The following is a 24,829-nucleotide window of genomic DNA, read 5'->3' on the forward strand; positions in this document are numbered from 1 at the left end:
AAATGTCTGTGCACCGACGCTCCCCATCCAACCTGATGGAGCTTGAGAGGTGCTGCAAAGAGGAATGGACCAAACTGGCCAAAGATAGGTGCACCAAGCTTGTGGCATCATCTTCAAGAAGACATGAGGCTGTAATTGGTGCCAAATGTGCATCAACAAAGTACTGACCAAAGGGTGTGAATACTTACGTACATGTGATTTCTTAGTTTTATTTTATTTTTAATAAATTTGCAGCCATTTAAAAAACATTTCCATGCTGTCATTATGGGGTGTTGTGAGTAGAATTTTGAGGGAAAAAAAATGAATTTACTCTTTTACTTTTTTTACTAATTTACTTTTTATTTTGAAATAAGGCTGTAACAAAATGTGGAAAAAGTGAAATGCCGTGAATACTTTCCGGGTGCACCGTATGTGAAAAAAAAAAAAAACAAACAAAACCTCTTGACACCCCAGATCTTCTTTTATTTTTTATATTGGATATTTTACACAGAGGCACAATAAGCCCCTTAATTACATAAGCCCCAGCTCATAATCCACAAATCTGATTATATTTATTCTTTTTCAGGGGTTTCATTAAGAAAGTTGTAATGAAAAAAGTAGCACTTGCACACACTTGCTAGTGTTGATGGGAGACAGTGTGGAAGAGAACCAAAATAAGAATGAACATGTCATTTTTCCAGGTACACGACTTATATATTCCAATTCTGTACCAAATCAAATCAATTTTATTTATATAGAGCCAAATCACAACAAACAGTTGCCCCAAGGCGCTTTATATTGTAAGGCAAGGCCATACAATAATTACAGAAAAACCCCAACGGTCAAAACGACCCCCTGTGAGCAAGCACTTGGCGACAGTGGGAAGGAAAAACTCCCTTTTAGCAGGAAGAAACCTCCAGCAGAACCAGGCTCAGGGTGGGGCAGTCTTCTGCTGGGACTGGTTGGGGCTGAGGGAGAGAACCAGGAAAAAGACATGCTGTGGGAGGGGAGCAGAGATCAATCACTAATGATTAAATGCAGAGTGGTGCATACAGAGCAAAAAGAGAAAGAAACACTCAGTGCATCTTAAAAGTAGAGAGGGTGTCTGTCTCCCTGATCCAAATTGGGAGCTGGTTCCACAGGAGAGGAGCCTGAAAGCTGAAGGATCTGCCTCCCATTCTACTCTTAAAAACCCTAGGAACTACAAGTAAGCCTGCAGTCTGAGAGCGAAGCGCTCTATTGGGGTGATATGGTACTATGACGTCCCTAAGATAAGATGGGACCTGATTATTCAAAACCTTATAAGTAAGAAGAAGAATTTTAAATTCTATTCTGGAATTAACAAGAAGCCAATGAAAAGAGGCCAATATGGGTGAGATATGCTCTCTCCTTCTAGTCCCCGTCAGTACTCTAGCTGCAGCATTTTGAATTAACTGAAGGCTTTTTAGGGAACTTTTAGGACAACCTGATAATAATGAATTACAATAGTCCAGCCTAGAGGAAATAAATGCATGAATTAGTTTTTCAGCATCACTCTGAGACAAGACCTTTCTAATTTTAGAGATATTGCGTAAATGCAAAAAAGCAGTCCTACATATTTGTTTAATATGCGCATTGAATGACATATCCTGATCAAAAATGACTCAGAGATTTCTCACAGTATTACTAGAGGTCAGGGTAATGCCATCCAGAGTAAGGATCTGGTTAGACACCATGTTTCTAAGATTTGTGGGGCCAAGTACAATAACTTCAGTTTTATCTGAATTTAAAAGCAGGAAATTAGAGGTCATCCATGTCTTTATGTCTGTAAGACAATCCTGCAGCTTAACTAACTGGTGTGTGTCCTCTGGCTTCATGGATAGATAAAGCTGGGTATCATCTGAGTAACAATGAAAATTTAAGCAATGCTTTCTAATAATACTGCCTAAGGGAAGCATGTATAAAGTGAATAAAATTGGTCCTAGCACAGAACCTTGTGGAACTCCATAATTAACCTTAGTCTGTGAAGAAGACTCCCCATTTACATGAACAAATTGTAATCTATTAGATAAATATGATTCAAACCACCGCAGCGCAGTGCCTTTAATACCTATGGCATGCTCTAATCTCTGTAATAAAATTTTAAGGTCAACAGTATCAAAAGCAGCACTGAGGTCTAACAGAACAAGCACAGAGATGAGTCCTCTGTCTGAGGCCATAAGAAGATCATTTGTAACCTTCACTAATGCTGTTTTTGTACTATGATGAATTCTAAATCCTGACTGAAACTCTTCAAATAGACCATTCCTCTGCAGATGATCAGTTAGCTGTTTTACAACTACCCTTTCAAGAATTTTTGAGAGAAAAAGAAGGTTGGAGATTGCCCTATAATTAGCTAAGATAGCTGGGTCAAGTGATGGCTTTTTAAGTAATGGTTTAATTACTGCCACCTTAAAAGCCTGTGGTACATAGCCAACTAACAAAGATAGATTGATCATATTTAAGATCGAAGCATTAATTAATGGTAGGGCTTCGTTGAGCAGCCTGGTAGGAATGGGGTCTAATAGTCATGTTGATGGTTTGGAGGAAGTAACTAATGACAATAACTCAGACAGAACAATCAGAGAGAAAGAGTCTAACCAAATACCGGCATCACTGAAAGCAGCCAAAGATAACGATACGTCTTTGGGATGGTTATGAGTAATTTTTTCTCTAATAGTTAAAATTCTATTAGCAAAGAAAGTCATGAAGTCATTACTAGTTAAAGTTAAAGGAATACTCGGCTCAACAGAGCTCTGACTCTTTGTCAGCCTGGCTACAGTGCTGAAAAGAAACCTGGGGTTGTTCTTATTTTCTTCAATCAGTGATGAGTAGTAAGATGTCCTAGCTTTACGGAGGACTTTTTTATAGAGCAACAGACTCTTTTTCCAGGCTAAATGAAGATCTTCTAAATTAGTGAGACGTCATTTCCTCTCCAACTTACCGGTTATCTGCTTTAACCTGCGAGTTTGTGAGTTATACCACGGAGTCAGGCACTTCTGATTTAAGGCTCTCTTTTTCAGAGGAGCTACAGCATCCAAAGTTGTGCTCAATGAGGATGTAAAACTATTGACAAGATAATCTATCTCACTCACAGAGTTTAGGTAGCTACTCTGCACTGTGTTGATATATGGCAATGGAGAACATAAAGAAGGAATCATATCCTTAAACCTAGTTACAGCGCTTTCCGAAAGACTTCTACTGTAATGAAACTTATTCCCCACTGCTGGGTAGTCCATTAAAATAAATGTTATTAAAAAATGATCAGACAAAAAGGGGTTTTCAGGGAATACTGTTAGGTACCATTATTAATACTAAGACTCAAGGGCTGTAATTTTTAGTGACTGAGTTTTTAACCATACACATTGGACAAAGCCTGAGTAACGTCACCCAAAGGGTTTCTATAGAGAACCAGTACAGCTGATATGAAGCCCATATCTGGGCGTTGCCGTGTTGACAGCAGGAGCATGATGAACTCATTAATGCATAAGGGGGTGGAGCAGTGGACCGTGAGAGGCTCCGTGTGTGATGAAAGAAGCCTGAACACTCTCCTCTTTTTGAGTTCAAACAACCTAAGCCAAAGGTCTAAAACCTATTCCAGAAAAGGCCAAGAGGGTGCAGGTTTTCTTTGCAGCCACCCACTCCCCAAGGTGATTTCACTGATTAACTGTTTCCATCACCTGGGGGAGTAGGTGGTTGCAAACATTGTGTTTTCTAGGTGTACATTCTGACAAGTGGGGGGGGCAGCAATGCACTAGCCGTGCCTAGTCTGCCAGAAAGAAGAAGAAGAAGAAGAAGGTGGTTGCAAAGAAAACCTGCACCCTCTTGGCCTTTTCTGGAATGAGTTTTAGACCTCTGACCCAAGCTATTAGGCTAACCTGCTTATTAAATCATATTTTTTATGCCTGCGTGGTGGTTCTCCTAATGACTTGCTTTGGTGTGAACATTAAAAGTTAGAAGCTGCTGACTTTGGGGCCTAATGGATCAGGCTACCGACAGCTGCTAACAGTGCTAACACCGTTAGCATGCAACTTTAAATAAGAGGCGAGTTTCATTCAGCATGACTATTGCAGCAGGGAGATTGTAGAAGATTCATTCGGACGTTTCATCACACAAGCCAGATTATTCCAGGCATTTGTCATAAAATGCTCAAAATGACAAACAGCCCTTTAGGACATCTAGCAAACTCTTCAAACAGCCTCTGAGCTAAAGATGTTAAGGAAACTGTCTACAGAGACCAAAACTGTACCAGGTTGTAAACATGTTTATTTCTGTTCTAAAGTTGGACACTTTAACATGGACCCCTATGGGAATGAGTTCTGTTTTGGAGCCAGCCTCAAGTGGCTAGTCAAAGAACTGCAACTTTTTCTTCTTCCAGGAGGGCTTCATCCAATGCCATCAAAGTTTATACTTGGTTTTTTAAATTACACATTATTGAATTGTCCCCACTCCCCATCAAACGTTTCAAGTCTCACACTGGGGAACCTACATTCATCTCATGAGTTTATTTCTGGAAGTGCATGAAAAAAAATTGTAGTAAATATATTTCCAGACAGCTTGAATGTGAAACATTTATTTAAACTAAAAACAATCGAGATTCATACAAGTAAATAAAAATCTAAGTAAATAAAAATTTGAAGAAGTGACTCAGAAACCCAAATTCAGTAGTTTACATTTAAAAATTTCACAGAGGAAATATAGAAAACATCTGTGTCTTCATAATGTTTGAACACAAATAAATAAACAAATGAATTAATTCTCTGTCTCATGACCCTGAAGATTCATTAAATGCAGGTTTGGGATAATTTAATCTCGCTGACAATTAAATTAATACATCATTTTAAAGCTGAAGTTTGCCCTAAAAATCACTGACATCTGCTAGTTTCCTCTTTATGCGCATTAAAGTACCGTGATGAAGCCAACGGCAGGTATTCAAATTACTGCTTTGTAAATGAAAATGTGCAAATACTTTCTTGAGAAATGAGGAAAACTGCCATATCACAGAATGTTAAAGGGGAGACAGAGAGACCGAGAACCAGGGGTTCCAAAATTAAAAGTGATAGATTGGAGGAAATTACTGCAAGGGCATTTGTTTAATTATTAACACTTATTAAACAAATTTCAGTAATTTAGGCAGGAAAAGCACAAGTCTGTAAACAGTTTTAATCAGGTGCATCCAAGCACGTCTCTGGTAGGCTGTCGGAAAACTGTTAACTGTGTGTTTTGTGAGTCACAGCAAACATACAGTGTTCCTTAATTCTTGACAGAAGATGGTCCTCACCTGTGGTCTGGTTGAAGGTGTATCCTCCCAGTCGGAGTGTGATTCCACACTTCTGGCAGGTGAAGCAGCTCCGGTGGAAGAACTTGCCCTCAGCACTGATGCGCTCCAGCACGTAGACCCTCTGGCTACAGAAGTAACACTCCTCACTGTTCGTCATCGACGCACCAGTACCAGGGTCGGGCTCAGGACAAGGAGCAGGTGCGGGGTGGCGATCAGGGGACACAGAAGGTGCTGCCGTCTGAATGAAAATGACAGATGTTAGAAATGAAAACAGCAACAATGCAGCAAATTCACTTAGATATTTTTAGGTTTGAAAACATCACCACAAAACGACCTGGAGAATTATTATATAAAAGCTTTCCAAAAGTAGAATTTAAGTGATTTATTAAAAACACAACTCACACTGTCCTCATCTCCCATCCTTTTCTTGCTACCTTTTGAATGTCTCTTAGCCACCAGGTTTTCCTGCGAAGGAAATAAAAACAAGTCCAGCTCAAAGGGCACTCAGAGTGAACACCTCTGTCAAAACGCAGCTTGCATTTTTTTTTTTTTTTTAAATACATTTTTATAGAGAGTATTTTGATCCCACCCCTTTCCAGCAATCTAAAATTTATTTCCTGTTCCAGCCTAGACACCAAGATTTTTGCAAAAATAAATAAATAAACAAAAGCCACGCAATAATTTTAGAGCAGTTTGACTAACGACTCACAATGCCAGTTACGTTGAGTCAGATCTGGGAGCCTTCGCATTCACCGCACCACGTAACTGCCCCGGTTCCTGGATAGCAACCACTGAGGCAACAAATCAGTCAATCCCCAGTTCACAAATTTAGTCATCTGATGCAGATGACTCTCATTCATTCATTCATTCATTCTCTCTCTCTCTCTCTCTCTCTCATACACACCAATATCAGCCATGCAAGACACTCAACTGCACATCAGGATCAAACTGAGGCACCTGAGTGAGCAGCCTGTTTGATGAGGAATTGAACCAGGGATCCTCTGGTCATGCACGTCCACATCCCATCATTAAAGATCTGCCACCAAACATCCAGTTTGTGTGATTCAAAAGCATCACAAGAACTGGACCTGAACTCCGGCCATTGAAAACATCTTTATCTTACACTACTTCCCTGTGCTGTGCCAATAGTGAGGTCCAGTGGGCGTACCTTGCGTCGCTGCAGGGAGTTGTGCTTCAGCTTGCTCAGGAAAAACACAGCCGCCTGTGTCCGTGAGAGAGAGAAAGATTTGGACGAAGGCACAGAGGTTGAAGGTTCTGTGGCAGAAAGAAAATGGATAAAGATGTCAAAAAGGAAATGAGACAAAAAAAAAAAATCTAAACGTCTTTTACCTTTGAATGCTAGCCAAATAAATAATAAAAGATGTGAAGTTGTGAACATCATGGTTGTTGTACCAGAAACATGACCACAGCGTATCATTTTGCACTGGGTCCACTGTCAGAAATATACCTTCGACTCTTAGTGGTGTTTACTGCAGCATCCTGACTTCAGCAGCAGCTGAATTTAACTTGTCAATCCACTTTGAGGTCTTGGCATCATTCCCACTCATTCATCATTCAGATAAGGTTACAGGAGAATGTCAGCCCCCCCCCCCGCCAAACCCCCCGCTGCCTGCACATCAGTCAGCAGATCCCAAAGCCGAGCTGCACAGCATCACAGACGGAGCGCGCCGATCACACCCACTTCAGCTCCTTCAGCGCCAAGCTCACACTTACGCTACCAAAGTCCCCGTGACAGCAGAAATACCTCAGACGCAACAACAACAACAACAAAAAAATCCTCCTTCAGCGCAGGAAGAAGAGATCAGTTTGAAGCACCGCTGGTCCCATCGCACCCTGATGAGCCTGTTCGGCTGGATGAGTGCAGGAGAGCAGCACGACCAGTAGAGGCTGGCTGAGCCCAGCGGAGCACAAGCCACTTTAAGCCAGTGGAATTCTGGGTAACGTGCTCTTAAAGAAACAGCATCATTACGGCCACACTGAACACATTTCAGCAGGAGGACAAATGTACCTGACCCTTTTAAGGACACGCTAATGCTGTGCAGTGTCTAAGCAACTGCGTTACGTAAGAGTTGTGTTGCAGTGTTCATTTTTTTCCTACTAAAATTAAGCCTTGGACTATGGGAAGAAGCCAGAGCATCCAATACATAGGGGGGCATACAAATGCAAAAAAACAGGAAAGCTCCATGTGGGGTTCAAACCCCTCCTTGCTATGGGGCGACGGCAGTCACCACACACATCATCATGCTGCACGTAGCCAATGACATTCTTACATCAAAAATATTACCATTACAGGAAGGCAGTGGCTACGGGTACGGACCCGTATCTACAGAGACCGTTCTAAAGATACGGAGGGTGTCTTACCGACCAATCAGAATGCGCAAATATGTCAGTACCTGTACCATATGCGGCTAAAGGTCCGGTGTCACGCCTCGCTTAGAAAACAGCACTTGGAACTTGAGGTGGATGGACGATGAAAGAAGCAAAACACCTTCGCAATTTACGTCGATATTTTGATGAATTTCTTCATTTACAGCAGCTTCATTAAACAACTGTACTCGAATGATTATCAGCACGATGGCGAGCTTACAGGGTAACCTCCGCTAACACTAGAAGACAGTTTTTATTTATTTATTCAATGTTTTACCAGGTAAGTCAATTGAGAACACTTACTCATTTACAATGACGACCTGGACAAGAGGCAACACAACAGCAGGAGAGAATAACAGATTCACAATCTCCACATACAACAGTGAAAAACATACAGTAAAACAACTGCAGAAACAACAACAATAAAACAAAATGTTAAGAATTAAGATATACAATATTAAAAACATGTGCAATGGTCCTGTAAAATGTTAGAAACTGAGTTTTTAAAAGTAGATAGAGGTAAAAACAAACTTAAGCTTTAGAGACTGTTCTAAGTCATTCCAGTCACTTGCTGCAGAAAACTGGAAAGATGAGCGACCAAAGACTGTGCGAACTTTTGGGACCACCAGACTGATGTAAGTGCTGGAGCGGAGAGCACGACTAGAAGTGTGGATGTTTAATAAAGAGCTCAAATAGGACGGAGCCAAGCCAATCAAACATTTGTAAATACACAATAGCCAATGGATTTGTCTACGTGTGTGGAGAAAGGGCCACTTCACCACTGAGTACAAATCACAGTGGTGCGTGGTGAAAGGTGCACCTGTAACAAAGCGTATGGCAGCATGATATACAACATCAAGTTTGTGGAGCAGAGTCTTTGATGCCATTCTGTAAACTAAGTCTCCATAATCAAGGATGGGGAGAACTGTAGTTTTTACCAAAAGCTCTCTTATTGGGCGAGTGAAAGTGTTTTTGTGGCGGTATAAAAAGCCAATTCTCGCCTTTGCTTTGGTGAGCAGATTAATGATGTGGGTTTCAAAAACTAGAGAGTTATCAAGCCATACACCTAGATACTTATACTGCGAGACAGTCTGAATTTCTGATCCGTCCAGGGATACAATTTTATCTGGACTCTCAGGGAGCGGGAGGTTTCTGTTAAAGAACATACATTTGGTTTTTCTTGTATTTAACGTAAGTCGAAGCTCAGAAAAGGCATGTTGAAGTGAAATGAAGCTGTCTTGGAGCAAAGACAGACTACTGTTGAAACAGGGACTATGCGCATACAGGATAGTGTCATCTGCATACAAATGCATTTGACACTGACCTGCAGCATATGTGATATTATTTATGAAAATATTGAACAGGGTGGGGCCTAGGATGGATCCTTGAGGCAGGCCTTTGTGAAGAGGTAGGGGTTCTGAGAGGAGCCCTTCAACTCTCATCGCCTGCATACGCCCAGAGCAAAAGCTTTTAAACCATGTAATGGAGTTGTCTGAAAAACCTGTCCCCCGTAGCCTATCCATCAAGATGTTTAAGTCCACAGAATCAAAAGCTTTGGCTAAGTCAACAAACATAGCCACACAGTACTCCTTATTGTCAACAGCATTGATGATATCACTGAGGACCTTCAATGAGGCAGTCAGACAGCTGTGCCTGGCTCTAAACCCAGACTGCAATGGGTTATAGATTTGGTAAGACTCCAAGTAATCTATCAGCTGTAAGTTGACAATTTTTTCAAAGATTTTCGAAAGACAGGGCAAGATGGAAATTGGCCTGAAGCAGTTCATGTCACTGTTGTCTCCTCCTTTAAATAGAGGAGTGACCGCAGCAGATTTCCAATCTTTTGGAAAAACCCCAGTCTGTAAGGAAAGATTGAATAGTCTACAGATGGGGGCTGCTAAAATGTTGGAAGTTACGGTTTCTGAAACAAGGGAGAAAAAAGAAACAGCACAGTTCAGCTGAAGCATTAGTGGACGTAAAATATTCTGTGTCTGTTAAGAGCTTCACCGCTTGTTCCACGTGTGTATTTCCCAACGGTGTCACGTTATGTCCACTCAGTGAGCCTCGGTCCGTACCTTTAGCAGTCCCGCAGAAGATATGGATGTACGTACCCGTAGCCACTTTGTTACAGGAATCACTGTTAAATCAGAAATGCTCAAATATCACAACTAAGTGCACTGACAAGACCAAGCAGAGGGGAAAAAAAATATGGAATCACTCAATTCTGAGGAATAAATTATGGAATCACCCTGTAAATTTTCATCCCCAAAACTAACACCTGCATCAAATCAGATCTGCTCGTTAGTCTACATCCAAAAAGGAGTGATCACACCTTGGAGAGCTGTTGCACCAAGTGGACTGACATGAATCATGGCTCCAACACGAGAGATGTCAGTTCAAACCAAGTAGAAGATTATCAAACTCTTAAAAGAGGGTAAATCATCACGCAATGTTGCAAAAGATGTTGGTTGTTCACAGTCAGCTGTGTCTAAACTCTGGACCAAATACAAACAACATGGGAAGGTTGTTAAAGGCAAACATACTGGTAGACCAAGGAAGACATCAAAGCGTCAAGACAGAAAACTTAAAGCAATATGTCTCAAAAATCGAAAATGCACAACAAAACAAATGAGGAACAAATGGAAGGAAACTGGAGTCAACGTCTGTGACCGAACTGTAAGAGAACATGTAAATTTCCACAGTCATTGATGATATGGGGCTACATGTCAGGTAAAGGCACTGGGGAGATGGCTGTCATTACATCATCAATATATGCACAAGTTTACGTTGATGTTTTGGACACTTTTCTTATCCCATCAATTGAAAGGATGTTTGGGGATGATGAAATCATTTTTCAAGATGATAATGCATCTTGCCATAGAGCAAAAACTGTGAAAACATTCCTTGCAAAAAGACACATAGGGTCAATGTCATGGCCTGCAAATAGTCCGGATCTTAATCCAATTGAAAATCTTTGGTGGAAGTTGAAGAAAATGGTCCATGACAAGGCTCCAACCTGCAAAGCTGATCTGGCAACAGCAATCAGAGAAAGTTGGAGCCAGATTGATGAAGAGTACTGTTTGTCACTCATTAAGTCCATGCCTCAGAGACTGCAAGCTGTTATAAAAGCCAGAGGTGGTGCAACAAAATACTACTGACTGCCACAATTTTTTTTCCTGATTTCTTATAGTGTTTCTTAAAGCCAGAAAGTTGCCATCTGAAATAACTTTAGTTTTGTGTCATGTCTGTAATCTGCTTTTTTTCTGCAAAATTAAACAACTGAATGAACATCCTCCGAGGCCGGTGATTCCATCATTTTTGCCAGGGGTTGTATAACAGGCTAAAATTGAGGAACGCTGTACGTCAAATACCGTATTTTCCGGAGTATAAGTCACAGTTTGGGAGGCCCTGCAACATATACTCCAGTGCGAGTTATATACCAAAAATGTTGTTATTAACAATACTTTCCCAAGAATAAATGGTAAACAGAACACAATGGTAAATGGTACGAATGATCCATATCATGTGACATACAAACCACCAATCAAATGACAAAGACCTATTTGGGTGTTACATAAACACAAATTCCCAATTGGTTATGAATTCTATATCACTTTTCTTCTAATAAACATCTATAAATCCTCCACACTGTAGCTTTAATTGGAGCCAAGTACATTTTTGTTCACCAATACAAAATGTGCAGAATACCCAGAGGTTTACCTGTTTCTGGCACACTGAACGCATTTTTGACCTGGGAGAGGTAGAGAACCATAGACAGTTTGTCTATCTGACCGCTGTTGGCTACATCACTAGGAGACATGACGGGTGGGATACCCAGCTCCTTCTCCAGGATACTGAAGGCCAGCTGGATGTTGCAAACACCACTGGAATCATCCAAGGACAAGAAGTCACTGTGGAGGAATAAGAGAGCAGGGCTCACTGCAAACGTCACCTCTTAGAAATGGGCTTGGAATCATTTCTGTGCCATCAAAGTGTCAAAAGCAGACCTACATCAAAGGAACACATTCAAAGCACTGAACCTTTATACGGCAGCCTACACAGGTTCATTAGTGATGGTAAAGCCGGGGGGGTGGGGGGTCGACTCACATGAGGTGAGGTCTGAAGTGATGGATTAGTGCGCACAGAGCCAATCCGGATCTCCAGGACTGCGTAAAGTCTTTAACATTCACATTCTGGTAACCTGCTGTGTGTGTCTGGCACCACTTCAGCAACTCCTCAAACCCACTAGTTGAATCTACGAGGTTAAAAAAAACAACAACAAAAAAAACAGAAAATTACAAAATAATTATGTAGGAGGGGGTCACTGGCTGGTTATATTATTCTACAGAGATTATCTGCAAACTCAGGAGATTAGAAAAAAAGGCCTGGAAATAAATTGCTCAGCCGTCTGTGCTGCAGGTGTTTCCTTTGAGGTTTACAACAGGAAACATTTTGTTTCAGGAGGCTGAGTCCTTCTGGTTCCAACTAATATGTTGAGCAGTTATATCCAGAATGTTAAATGTTACACACAAAAAAGTCAATTTCTGACCTCTGACTTTGCAGGTTAGTTAGAAAATTTAAATCAATAATGTGAAATAAAATTTTATTTAGCTTTACAGCTAATTTGTACTGAGAGTAGAGAGCAGGTTAAGTCTAGCCTGGAAAGGTGGCGCTATGCCCTGGAGAGAAGGGGAATGAAAGTCAGTAGGAGTGAGATGGCATAAATGTGTGTGAATGAGAGGGAGCCCAGTGGAATAGTGCAGTTACAAGGAGTAGAAGTGGTAAAAGTAGACAGTTGACCCTAAATACTTGGGGTCAACTGTTCAAAGTAATGGAGAGTGTGGTAGAGAGGTGAATAAGAGAGTGCAGGCAGGGTGGAGTGGGTGGAGAAAGGTGGCAGGAGTGATTTGTGACTGAAGAATATCAGCAAGAGTGAAGGGGAAAGTTTACAAGACAGTAGTGAGACCAGCTGTGTTGTATGGCTTAGAGACAGTGGCACTAACAAAAAGACAGGAGGCAGAGCTGGAGATGTTGAGATTCTCTTTGGGAGTGATGAGGATGGACAGAATTAGGAATGAACATATCAGAGCAACAACTCAGGTGGGACAGTTTGGAGACAAAGTCAGAGAGGTGAGACTGAGATGGTTTGGACATGTGCAGAGGAGGGACCCATGGTATATAGGGAGAAGGATGCTGAGGATGGAGCCACCAGGCAGGAGAAGAAGAGGGAGACCAAAGAGGAGGTTCATGGATGTGCTGAGAGAGGACATGCAGGTGGCTGGTGTGACAGAGGAAGATACAGAGGACAGGGTGAGATGGAAACGATCGATCTGCTGTGGTGACCCCTAACGGGAACAGCTGAACAAGAAGATTTAGCTATATAACTTGTATCTATCCATCTAATTATTTCACTGAATAGTTTTGACATTAATGATCAATGTCTGTAACAAAGAGGAGCAGCTGACCTTGACGCACACAAGATCTGTTCTTCTGTTTGCTGCTCGATGTATTGGACTTGTCAACATCATACAGGTGCTGCACCTAAAGGAGGTAACATCCAAACTAATAAATATAGTTATGGATTACAGGATGCATTTTTCCCTTTCAGCACTTCAGTTTACACTATAAATGAATATGAAAAGCAGAACGATTCACAAGTTTGTGCAACCAGAACAATTATTTTAATTTTTAAATGTGACTGACACAAAGCTTGATGTGATGAATATTAGCCAATAATTCCTTTACAACAATTACTTCCACAGAGCTCTTTGTCATTTTTAATAACCCCACGTAAAGACAGAATGCATCCTCCACATCTAAATTTTCAACGACCTTAATGAATCAAATATCTGCTGGGTAAAACAGAAGCTCCCTCACCTGGTTGGGCTTGATGGAGGAGAGATTGGCCCTCTGGTACCGTGTGGAGGGGTTGATGCTGTAAGCAGTGTAGTTTTTGCTGGTGTTCTCTGGTGTGGTTTGAGAGAGAAGCTGGTACAGACTTTCACTGTATCATCATTAAGGAGGAGAAAGTGACACTTTTTAAAAGGTCAATCTTAACCCAAAAACAATAAATAGAGAAACAGGAAACAGACACTTTAAATGGATACAATGAAAAGGGTCCTATTGTGAAAAATACTTTTTACAGTTAAACACAGCTGATGTTTCATGATAAACATCACAGATTTATAGGACATTATATATGCTATCAAATCTAAAATCAGGAGGTACGCTCCCCCCTCTGTGGTAACTAACACACACACACACACAGACACACACACACACACTTTTTGGGACAGAGATTGAGTGTTCTGTCATTACTCCGTGCTGTGCTCCTGCTCTCCCTCCCTACAGGGAGCATCAGCTGTCTCCCATTTAAAGCAGCATAGAAACATTTCTCAGGAGGTGTGGAAATGGTTTTATTTTTAAAATTCACCCTAATGATTTTGATGAGGCATTTTTGGCTGCAAACTTTAATATTTGTTTTAAAGATACCTAGTATTTATGGTCTTGTTGAAAATGTATACAGTAAGACCACTTGAAAGGCAGAACACGTAATCACAAACAAAACAGGATCTCAAAATAAATACATCTCTTTATGAAATTACTGTACTGACCAAATATGTCTCTGATTGATTAATTTTCCAAGACATTTTTTGGAAAAATACTTTCTGAAGACCCATTAATTTTTTTTGAAAAAGAAAATGCTTTTCTTAAATACATAATGCTGGTTCCTGTGGTGATCTTGTTCAAGTTTTATAGATGAATAAAAGGTTCTCTTACAAACCTGTAAAACTATTCATGGACTAGCACCTCCCCACGTCTCTGCCCTAATTAAACCCTATGTACCGGCCTGGGCTCTGCGTTCTCAGGGTGCAGGACTACTCTGTGTCCTATGGGGGTGAATAAACAGTCTGCAGGCCAGAGAGCCTTCTTTTATTGTGCCCCTGTTTTGTGGAATGATCTCCCTGTGGAGATAAAACAGTCACATTCTGTCCTGACTGCATCTATTCTCCCTTTCGTAAGGCTAGTACACTGGCATAGTATGGAACTGTGCTTCCTTTCCCTTTAATTCATCTTATTAGCAATGGAACAGGTCTTAGCCTCACTTCATCGACAACCCCAATTCCAGTGAAGTTGGGACGTTGTGTAAAATGTAAATAAAACAGAATACAGTAATTTACAAATCCTCTTCAACCTATATTCAACTGAATACACCACAAAGACAAGATATTTAATGTTCAAACTGATAAACTATATTGTTTTTGTGCAAATATTTGCTCATTTTGAAATGGATGCCTGCAACAGGTTTCAAAAAGCTGGGACAGGGGCAACAAAAGACTGGGAAAGTTCATGAATGCTCAAAGAACACCACTTTGGAACATTCCACAGGTGACCAGGTTAATTGGAAACAGGTGAGTCTCATGATTGAGTATAAAAAGGAGTACCCCCAAAAGGCTCAGCTGTTCACAAGCAAAGATGGGGCGAAGATCACCACGTTGTGAGCAACTGCGTGAAAAAAAAAAAAAAAATAGTCCAACAGTTTAAGAACAATGTTTCTCAACTTTCAATTGCAAGGAATTTAGGGATTCCATCATCTATAGTCCATAATATAATCAGAAGATTCAGATTCTGGAGAACTTTCTACACATAAGCGGCAAGGCCGAAAACCAACACTGAATGCCCATGACCTTTGATCCCTCAGATGGCACTGCATCAAACTCTACCATGCAAAGTGAAAGCCATACATCAACAACATCCAGAAACGCCGCCGCCTTCTCTGGGCCCGAGCTCTTTTGAAATGGACAGACGCAAAGTGGAAAAGTGTGCTGTGGTCTGATGAGTCCACATTTCAAACTGGTTTTGGAAATCATGGATGTCGTGTCCTCTGGACAAAAGAGGAAAAAGACCATCCAGAACAAAGTTCAAAAGCCAGCATCTGTGATGGTATGGGGGTGTGTTAGTGCCCATGGCATGGACAACTTACACATCTGTGATGGCACCATCAATGCTGAAAGGTACATCCAGGTTTTGGAGCAACACATGCTGCCATCCAAGCAACGTCTTTTTCAGGGACGTCCCTGCTTATTTCAGCAAGACAATGCCAAGCCACATTCTGCACGTGTTACAACATTGTGGCTTCATAGTAAAAGAGTGCGGGTACTAGACTGGCCTGCCTGCAGTCCAGACCTGTCGCCCATTGAAAATGTGTGACGCATTATGAAGCACAAAATACGACAATGGAGACCCCGGACTGCTGAACAACTGAAGTCATCAAGCAAGAATGGGAAAGAATTCCACCTACAAAGCTTCAACAATTAGTGTCCTCAGTTCCTAAACGCTTATTGGTTAGCTTCTGGTTTGGTCTTGTTAGGAGAGACGGCATCCATCCCACTTTGGATGGAGCCGCTCTCATTTCTAGAAATCTGGCCAATTTTCTTAAATCCTCCAAACCGTGACTATCCAGGGTTGGGACCAGGAAGCAGAGTTGTAGTCTTACACACCTCTCTGCAGCTTCTCTCCCCCTGCCATCCCCTCATTACCCCATCCCCGTAGAGACGGTGCCTGCTCCCAGACCACCAATAACCAGTAAAAATCTATTTAAGCATAAAAATTCAAAAAGAAAAAAATAATATAGCACCTTCAACTGCACCACAGACTAAAACAGTTACATGTGGTCTATTAAACATTAGGTCTCTCTCTTCTAAGTCCCTATTAGTAAATGATATAATAATTGATCAACATATTGATTTATTCTGCCTTACAGAAACCTGGTTACAGCAGGATGAATATGTTAGTTTAAATGAGTCAACACCCCCGAGTCACACTAACTGCCAGAATGCTCGTAGCACGGGCCGGGGCGGAGGATTAGCAGCAATCTTCCATTCCAGCTTATTAATTAATCAAAAACCCAGCCAGAGCTTTAATTCATTTGAAAGCTTGACTCTTAGTCTTGTCCATCCAAATTGGAAGTCCCAAAAACCAGTTTTATTTGTTATTATCTATCGTCCACCTGGTCGTTACTGTGAGTTTCTCTGTGAATTTTCAGACCTTTTGTCTGACTTAGTGCTTAGCTCAGATAAGATAATTATAGTGGGCGATTTTAACATCCACACAGATGCTGAGAATGACAGCCTCAACACTGCATTTAATCTATTATTAGACTATTGGCTTTGCTCAAAAAGTAAATGAGTCCACCCACCACTTTAATCATATCTTACATCTTGTTCTGACTTATGGTATGGAAATTGAAGACTTAACAATATTCCCTGAAAACTCCCTTCTGTCTGATCATTTCTTAATAACATTTACATTTACTCTGATGGACTACCCAGCAGTGGGGAATAAGTTTCATTACACTAGAAGTCTTTCAGAAAGCACTGTAACTAAGTTTATGGATACGAGTCCTTCTTTATGTTCTCTAATGCCATATACCAACACAGCGCAGAGTAGCTACCTAAACTCTGTAAGTGAGATAGAGTATCTCGTCAATAGTTTTACATCCTCATTGAAGACAACTTTGGATGCTGTAGCTCCTCTGAAAAAGAGAATCTTAAATCAGAAGTGCCTGACTCCGTGGTATAACTCACAAACTCGCAGCTCCTAGGGTTTGTAAGAGTAGAATAGGAGGCAGAGCCTTCAGCTTTCAGGCTCCTCTCCTGTGGAACCAGCTCCCAATTCAGATCAGGGAGACAGACACCTTCTCTACTTTTAAGATTAGGCTTAAAACTTTCCTTTTTGCTAAAGCTTATAGTTAGGGCTGGATCAGGTGACCCTGAACCATCCCTTAGTTATGCTGCTATAGACTTAGACTGCTGGGGGGTTCCCATGATGCACTGAGTGTTTCTTTCTCTTTTTGCTCTGTATGCACCACTCTGCATTTAATCATTAGTGATTGATCTCTGCTCCCCTCCACAGCATGTCTTTTTCCTGATTCTCTCCCCTCAGCCCCAACCAGTCCCAGCAGAAGACTGCTCCTCCCTGAGCCTGGTTCTGCTGGAGGTTTCTTCCTGTTAAGAGGGAGTTTTTCCTTCCCACTGTCACCAAGTGCTTGCTCACAGGGGGTCATTTTGACCGTTGGGGTTTTTCCGTAATTATTGTATGGCCTTGCCTTACAATATAAAGCACCTTGGGGCAACTGTTTGTTGTGATTTGGCGCTATATGTTGTGAAAGTGTCGTGACACGGACCCACAACAGGGGGCCTTAATGAACGGACAATGGATAAGCCAAAAGTAACAATTTAATGTTGTGAATCGCACAATGACGTACAAACAATATGGTGACTGTCAATCATACACCAGGTGACGTGTGGGCAGGCTCGACGATAGAAGACACCTGGTGAGAGAAGAGCCGGATCCCACACAGCTTCCACCACCAACGGAGCTGAAGAACACCGGAGCCGCCAAGCCCTACGCCCCAGGTGGCCGCTGTCTTCAGCAGTCAGACTCGGTACTGCTGGCAGAGAACAGAGACAGTCCTGATGAGTGCGAGTTCGCACACTCAGTAATCCCACAGTCTGTATACAATTGGGAGGGAGAACCTCCACCTCCAATCACACACTTGTGCAGCTCCTGTCTAACCACTTATCTGGTTGGGGTGTGAAGCGAAGCCGTCGCTGATCACACCAAACGCCAATCCCACAGATAAGGACACACCACAGGAAAACGGCTGCAAAGAAGTTCAGATTATTAGTCAGTGTTAAGTCAGCAGAGAAGTTACCTGAATGGTAGCTGATTTCTCGGCGGGGAGGTGGAGTTGCAGTCCGGCCTTTATGGTGGTGGTGATGAGTAGTGGATGAGTGACAGCTGGTACGGATGATGAGTGACAGCTGTCACTCCTGGTCGCTCCAACGCCCTCTCGTGCTTGGAGCCCGCACTCCAAGCAGGGCGCCATCTGGTGGTGGTGGGCCAGCAGTACCTCCTCTTCAGCGGCCCACACAACACTATATAAATAAAATTGATTTGATTTGATTTATTGAGTGTTAGAAGGAAAGGTGATGTAACACAGTGGTAAACATACCACTGTCCCAGCTTTTTAGAAACATGTTGCAGGCATCCATTTCAAAATGAGCAAATATTTGAACCAAAACAAAGTTTATCAGGTTGAACATTAAATATCTTGTCTTTGTGGTGTATGCAATTGAATATAGGCTGAAGATTTGCAAATCATTGTATTCTGTTTTTAATTTAGATTTTACACAACATCCCAACTTCACTGGAACTGGGGTTGTAAATTCTGAGTCTGTTAGTGAAGCACAGGACTAGCTGCCAGCGATCACCTTAGGTGTAGTTATTTCCAGCCGATTGATTCTGCTCTTCTTCTCTCTTTCCGAGACACTGATGACATCACGCAAGGCTGATGGCTGTGCACCACAGGGTTCTGGATTGATTATGAGATTCCATGGCTGAAGCAGCAGACTGTAGTCTGCTTTTGGAATGTACTCCTCCATGATGACGTGATGGATGGATGCTGGCCCTGCATCCCAGGGTGCTGGACCACCCCTCTTGCCATGGCGCCAATGACTGTGTGTTCATCTCAATAATGCACTTTTTTTTGATGCTATTCTGTTTTTTTTTTTTTTCCTGTGCTTGCTCTAGGGGTTGGTAAGGTTAGACCTTACCTTGTGTGAAGCACCTTGAGGCAGCATTGATGTGATTTGGTGCTGAATAAATGAAATAAATTGAATTGAAATTGAGATAAATGACCTAGGTTTTAAACTATACAGAGGCAATATTTGGCACAAGTGTAAACTGTAATTCACAGGAGTCGTCTCACCAGTTCTTGGCTGCTGTAGATGGTTGCTAATGACAATAGCACAGGAGGAACAAATGAGCTTTTCAAGGATGTTTGTCACTATCTACTATTGTGTATGACTACGACATGTAAAAGTGCAATCGGCATATGGTACTTCCTTTAAGACCTGTTAAAATAAATAACTGCCAGCTCAAAAAGCTTCTCACAGTAAAGTCAGCACACTCTTTTAGTGCATTTCTAAAGTCCTGAATTATCAAGCCAGAAATCACTGGGATGGATTTTAAGACCGCTGTAATGAAAATGAGCATTAATTGCACACTGATTATCTCAGGATGTGTGGCAGTGCTGCTGGGGCGACAAGTCCACAGAGGCACTGATGGATTTTAGTGAGAAACTGTGCTGCAATATGTCAAGATATTCACATTTTCTCCCATATACCTTATTTTAGATATTCTAAAATGGTCCACGAACAGTATGGAGTTAAAAAAAAAAAAGTTTCTTGTCTAGACAGCTCTGGTTGTCCTTGCACATGAAGAAACAACTGTATATTTACTGTGTTTCTATAATAATTTACAGCTGCATCTTTGTTTTTACTATAAATTAATCTGTCTAACATTTTTAATGGTTATCTATTTTGTCTATAGCCATGTGCAACAATTATAAAAAAGTGTCACAATTTCCAGAGAGCAGGATACATCTTTACTAGATTAATCATGAAATTCACTATACACAGTTTTCCATTTGAAAATGGTTAAATGAGCTTTAATCCAAGCTCACTTTTTCATACAACAGGTTAAAAACATCTGAAATTCAGTTGCAGTGCACCTGGAAAGTATTCACAGTGCATCACTTTTTCCACATTTTGTTATGTTACAGCCTTATTCCAAAAATGGATGAAATTCATTTATCCCCTCAAACTTCTACACACAATACCCCATAATGACAATGTGAAAAATGTTTTTTTTTTTTCTTTTATTAAGATTTTTGCAAATTTATTAAAAAAAAGAAGAAATCTGTCTGAATTTCGCAAGTAGGGATAGGAACATTTGATTTGCTTTTCAATTCACTTAATTCCTGAACAATTTCCTGTGTGAAAACATGAAGCTCTACAGAGATTTTCAGCATCATTGCAAAAGTTGTTTTCTTGTTGCTAGACAGAGTTTGACATTATAACATCACATCTGAAATGATGACAAAAGGTTGCAATGTTTAACTGCCAGACAAACCTGCCGGAATTGATAACATTTTGAGGCTTGGACTGAATGGACTGAAAAATCTGGAACAGATTCTGTATTGGAACCAGTTTTCAATCCCCAGCCCAATGAGCAATATTAATAATTTACCAATGATTGAGTGCTGCTTAATACAATTAAAAAAAACAAAAACAAAAATAACTCATTAAAAGTAGGGTTCAGATAACCGATGAAAATCTTTCGATTGGTCGACTAGTTGGCCACCATTAGTCAGCCACTAGTCGAAAACTAATTTTGAAAATGAATTACAAAGGTCACATCTAAGCAGTGAAATTCCAAAATGGACTGTAATTTAAACAACTAATTGGAGAACTTCAAATTGAAAACATGGCATTAACACAGTAAGCTCCACGAGAAAAAAATGTGTGTGGTATAACTCGATGCAAGATAATTATTCAAAGCTTTTCAATGAAAGGAGTGCTGGCCTTTCTGCCTGATCTCTCTACTTAGTCAAACAGTCTCTCAAACAGTACCCTGTCCTCGGCACCAGTGTTACAAACAGCAGAAAACGGACTCTGATGGAACTTAAGTGAACTGGAGGGAAATTTCACTATTTCTGACAAATTACTTTTCAATGATTTATCCATAAACTGTCAGAAATCTTCTTAATTACCTGACTACTTGGGTATTAGCTGGTTGTAGTCAACTATTACGAGCAGTCATCCCCAACCCTCAATAATAGTAGTTTAAAAACATGTCTGAAGTAGTTGAACGCAGATGGTGTACAACAGTTCAATATCAGTCAAAATCCATTTACCTCACACCGCAAAAAGAGCTACTACATAGAAATAGCTAATGTACTGTGAAATAAAACTTTTTAAAAATAAATATACCCCATCTGTTGATTACTAGACTGATCTTCAACACCGCTCTGCTTAAAGTTGATTGATGGCTGCTTACCGCTCAGCTATGACCTTCAGATGAGGGATGCCCATGCCCCAGCTCCTCACCATCCACGCTGCATCAAAAGCTGCAAGGAAACCTCGAGCGATACCCGTGCCCAGAGGCCAGAAAGGCTGCAGACAAAGACCACAAGAACCTTACCTCACTTGCTGAAACTTTAATGGGGAAAAAGGGCAAGGGGAGTATTACACATCATCTGAAGATGTGGAGGATCAGTTGGACCCACTTCAGTTTGCATGCTTCAGATCAAAGTGTTGTGGATGTAACACTACCCTCCTACATTTGATACAGTAGTGTTCAGAATAATAGTAGTGCTATGTGACTAAAAAATAATTAATCCAGGTTTTGAGTATATTTCTTATTGTTACATGGGAAACAAGGTACCAGTAGATTCTCACAAATCCAACAAGACCAAGCATTCATGATATGCACACTCTTAAGGCTATGAAATTGGGCTATTAGTAAAAAAAAAAGTAGAAAAGGGGGTGTTCACAATAATAGTAGCATCTGCTGTTGATGCTACAAACTATTAACAAAACTAACAAAACTATTATGTTCAAACTGCTTTTTTTTAGCAATCCTGTGAATCACTAAACTAGTATTTAGTTGTATAACCACAGTTTTTCATGATTTCTTCACATCTGCAAGGCATTAATTTTGTTGGTTTGGAACCAAGATTTTGCTCATGTACTAGTGTGCTTGGGGTCATTGTCTTGTTGAGACACCCATTTCAAGGGCATGTCCTCTTTAGCGTAAGGCAACATAACCTCTTCAAGTATTTTGACATATCCAAACTGATCCATGATACCTGGCATGTGATATATAGGCCCAACACCATAGTAGGAGAAACATGCCCATATCATGATGCTTGCACCACCATGCTTCACTGTCTTCACTGTGAACTGTGGCTTGAATTCAGAGTTTGGGGGTCGTCTCACAAACTGTATGCAACCCTTGGACCCAAAAAGAACAATTTTACTCTCATCAGTCCACAAAATATTCCTCCATTTCTCTTTAGGCCAGTTGATATGTTCTTTGGCAAATTGTAACCTCTTCTGCACGTCTTTTATTTAACAGAGGGACTTTGCGGGGGATTCTTGCAAATAAATTAGCTTCACACAGGCGTCTTCTAACTGTCACAGCACTTACAGGTAACTCCAGACTGTCTTTGATCATCCTGGAGCTGATCAATGGGTGAGCCTTTGACATTCTTGTTATTCTTCTATCCATTTTGATGGTTGTTTTCCGTTTTCTTCCATGTGTCTCTGGTTTTTTGTCCATTTTAAAGCATTGGAGATCATTGTAGATGAACAGCCTATAATTTTTTGCACCTGCGTATACGTTTTTCCCTCTCCAATCACCTTTTTGATCAAACTACGCTGTTCTTCTGATCAATGTCTTGAACATCCCATTTTCCTCAGGCTTTCAAAGAGAAAAGCATGTTCAACAGGTGCTGGCTTCATCCTTAAATAGGGGACACCTGATTCACACCTGTTTGTTCCACAAAATTGACGAACTCACTGACTGAATGCCACACTGCTATTATTGTGAACACCCCCTTTTCTACTTTTTTTTTTACTAATAGCCCAATTTCATAGCCTTAAGAGTGTGCATATCATGAATGCTTGGTCTTGTTGGATTTGTGAGAATCTACTGAATCTACTGGTACCTTGTTTCCCGTGTAACAATAAGAAATATACTCAAAACCTGGATTAATCTTTTTAGTCACATAGCACTACTATTATTCTGAACACTACTGTAATTCAACATCCGGAGGTTCCGATGACTCATGCTGGATGCAACCTTGTTCTATCTAGTTCTTTCTCTCAGGGTGAGGTTGTTGAGACTCCACTGGAATATAAATATTTGGTCACCATTATTGTCTGTAATAAGTAATCTGAAGCGTTTGTTCTTTTTGAGGATAATGAATTCTTTCAAGGTTAGCAATGCTATTGTGGTTTTGTTGAGAGAGGTTTTATTGAATCTGGTCTTAGCTGCTGCATCAATGTTTGTTTGGTGGTATCAGCCTATAGCTATAAAAACAAACTGGACAGACTTGTCCATATGTCTTCTAAAGGGACTGGGATACTATTGGAGCAGCTTCGTGACTTTTACACTAAGTGCGTCATCAGTAATAAGAACTCCATTCTTGTCTGTCTGGACCATCCACAGGCTAAAGAGCATGAATCTCTCCCTTCTAGTCTTTCTATTAGAATTACTGACACCAAAAATCAGGATATGGACAGTCTGTGTGTGTATGTTTTTTTAAATTCCTATTGCTGTAGATAAGATTAATTCTTCATTGTAGTGCCTTTTGTCACTGGAAGACATTTTTATTTGCATGTACGAGGTCTGTTAGAAAACTATCCGACCTTTTTATTTTTTTTTTAAAACTATATGGATTTGAATCATGTGCACTTGCATCAGACAAGCTTGAACCTTCGTGCGCATGCGTGAGTTTTTTCACGCCTGTCAGTTGCGTCATTCGCCTGTGGGCAGGCTTTGAGTGAGCACTGGTCCACCCCCCCCTCGTCGGATTTTCATTGTCAGGGAAATGGCTGAGCGATTGGAGCAGTGCTGAATCAAATTTTTCCAGAAACTGTGAGAGACAGCCAGGTGGAAACCATTCGGAAGATTCAGATGGCTTCCGGTGAGGATACTCTGGGAGTCACACAGATTAAGGAGCGTTACAACCGGTTTAAAGATGGCGCACAATGGCAGAGGGCGCGTCGCGCTCCGAGCGGCCATCGACAGGCTGAAACGACCAGATCATTTCCAAAGTGAAGGCTGTGTTGATCCCGGACGTCGTCTGACTACCAGAGAAATGGCAGAAGAGTTGGACATCAGCACTTTTGTGGCACATTCCACTGTTACAGGTTTTTTTGTAATGAAAGACGTGCGGAGGAATTCGCGCGTCGGGACGGAGCCGCAATGGCGCGCAACAAAAAGCACGTCCGTGTTGGAAACCATTTGTGTAACAGCTGGTCATGTCACAACATGTCCTGTGAGACTTCCAACACGGACGTGCTTTTTGTTGTGCGCCAGTAGCGGCTCCATCCCGACGCTCAAATTCCTCCGCACGTCTTTCATTACAAAATCTCCTGTAACAGTGGAATGTGCCGCAAAAGTGCTGATGTCCAACTCTTCTGCAATTTCTCTGGTAGTCAGACGACGTCCCGGATCAACACAGCGTTCACTTTGGAAATGATCTGGTCGTTTCAGCCTGTCGATGGCCGCCCGGAGCGCGGCGCACCC

General features: G+C 41.2%; 1 protein-coding gene across 2 annotated transcripts in view; it reads right to left on the reverse strand.

Annotated features, from left to right (window-relative positions):
* mical1 (microtubule associated monooxygenase, calponin and LIM domain containing 1) overlaps positions 1–24,829 on the reverse strand; it is a 70,883-nt gene that overhangs the window by 18,756 nt on the left and 27,298 nt on the right. For both annotated transcript variants that reach the window (XM_034173381.1, XM_034173382.1), the window contains 8 exons: positions 21,572–21,687; positions 13,544–13,670; positions 13,132–13,207; positions 11,774–11,921; positions 11,387–11,577; positions 6,447–6,553; positions 5,681–5,743; positions 5,279–5,516 (listed from right to left, as the gene is read on the reverse strand). In XM_034173381.1, the coding sequence (XP_034029272.1) occupies positions 5,279–5,516; positions 5,681–5,743; positions 6,447–6,553; positions 11,387–11,577; positions 11,774–11,921; positions 13,132–13,207; positions 13,544–13,670; positions 21,572–21,687 (1,066 nt within the window). The remainder of the gene's footprint in view (positions 1–5,278; positions 5,517–5,680; positions 5,744–6,446; positions 6,554–11,386; positions 11,578–11,773; positions 11,922–13,131; positions 13,208–13,543; positions 13,671–21,571; positions 21,688–24,829) is intronic.

Source organism: Thalassophryne amazonica, chromosome 6, assembly GCF_902500255.1.
Source record: "Thalassophryne amazonica chromosome 6, fThaAma1.1, whole genome shotgun sequence".
NCBI classification, from domain to species: domain Eukaryota; kingdom Metazoa; phylum Chordata; class Actinopteri; order Batrachoidiformes; family Batrachoididae; genus Thalassophryne; species Thalassophryne amazonica.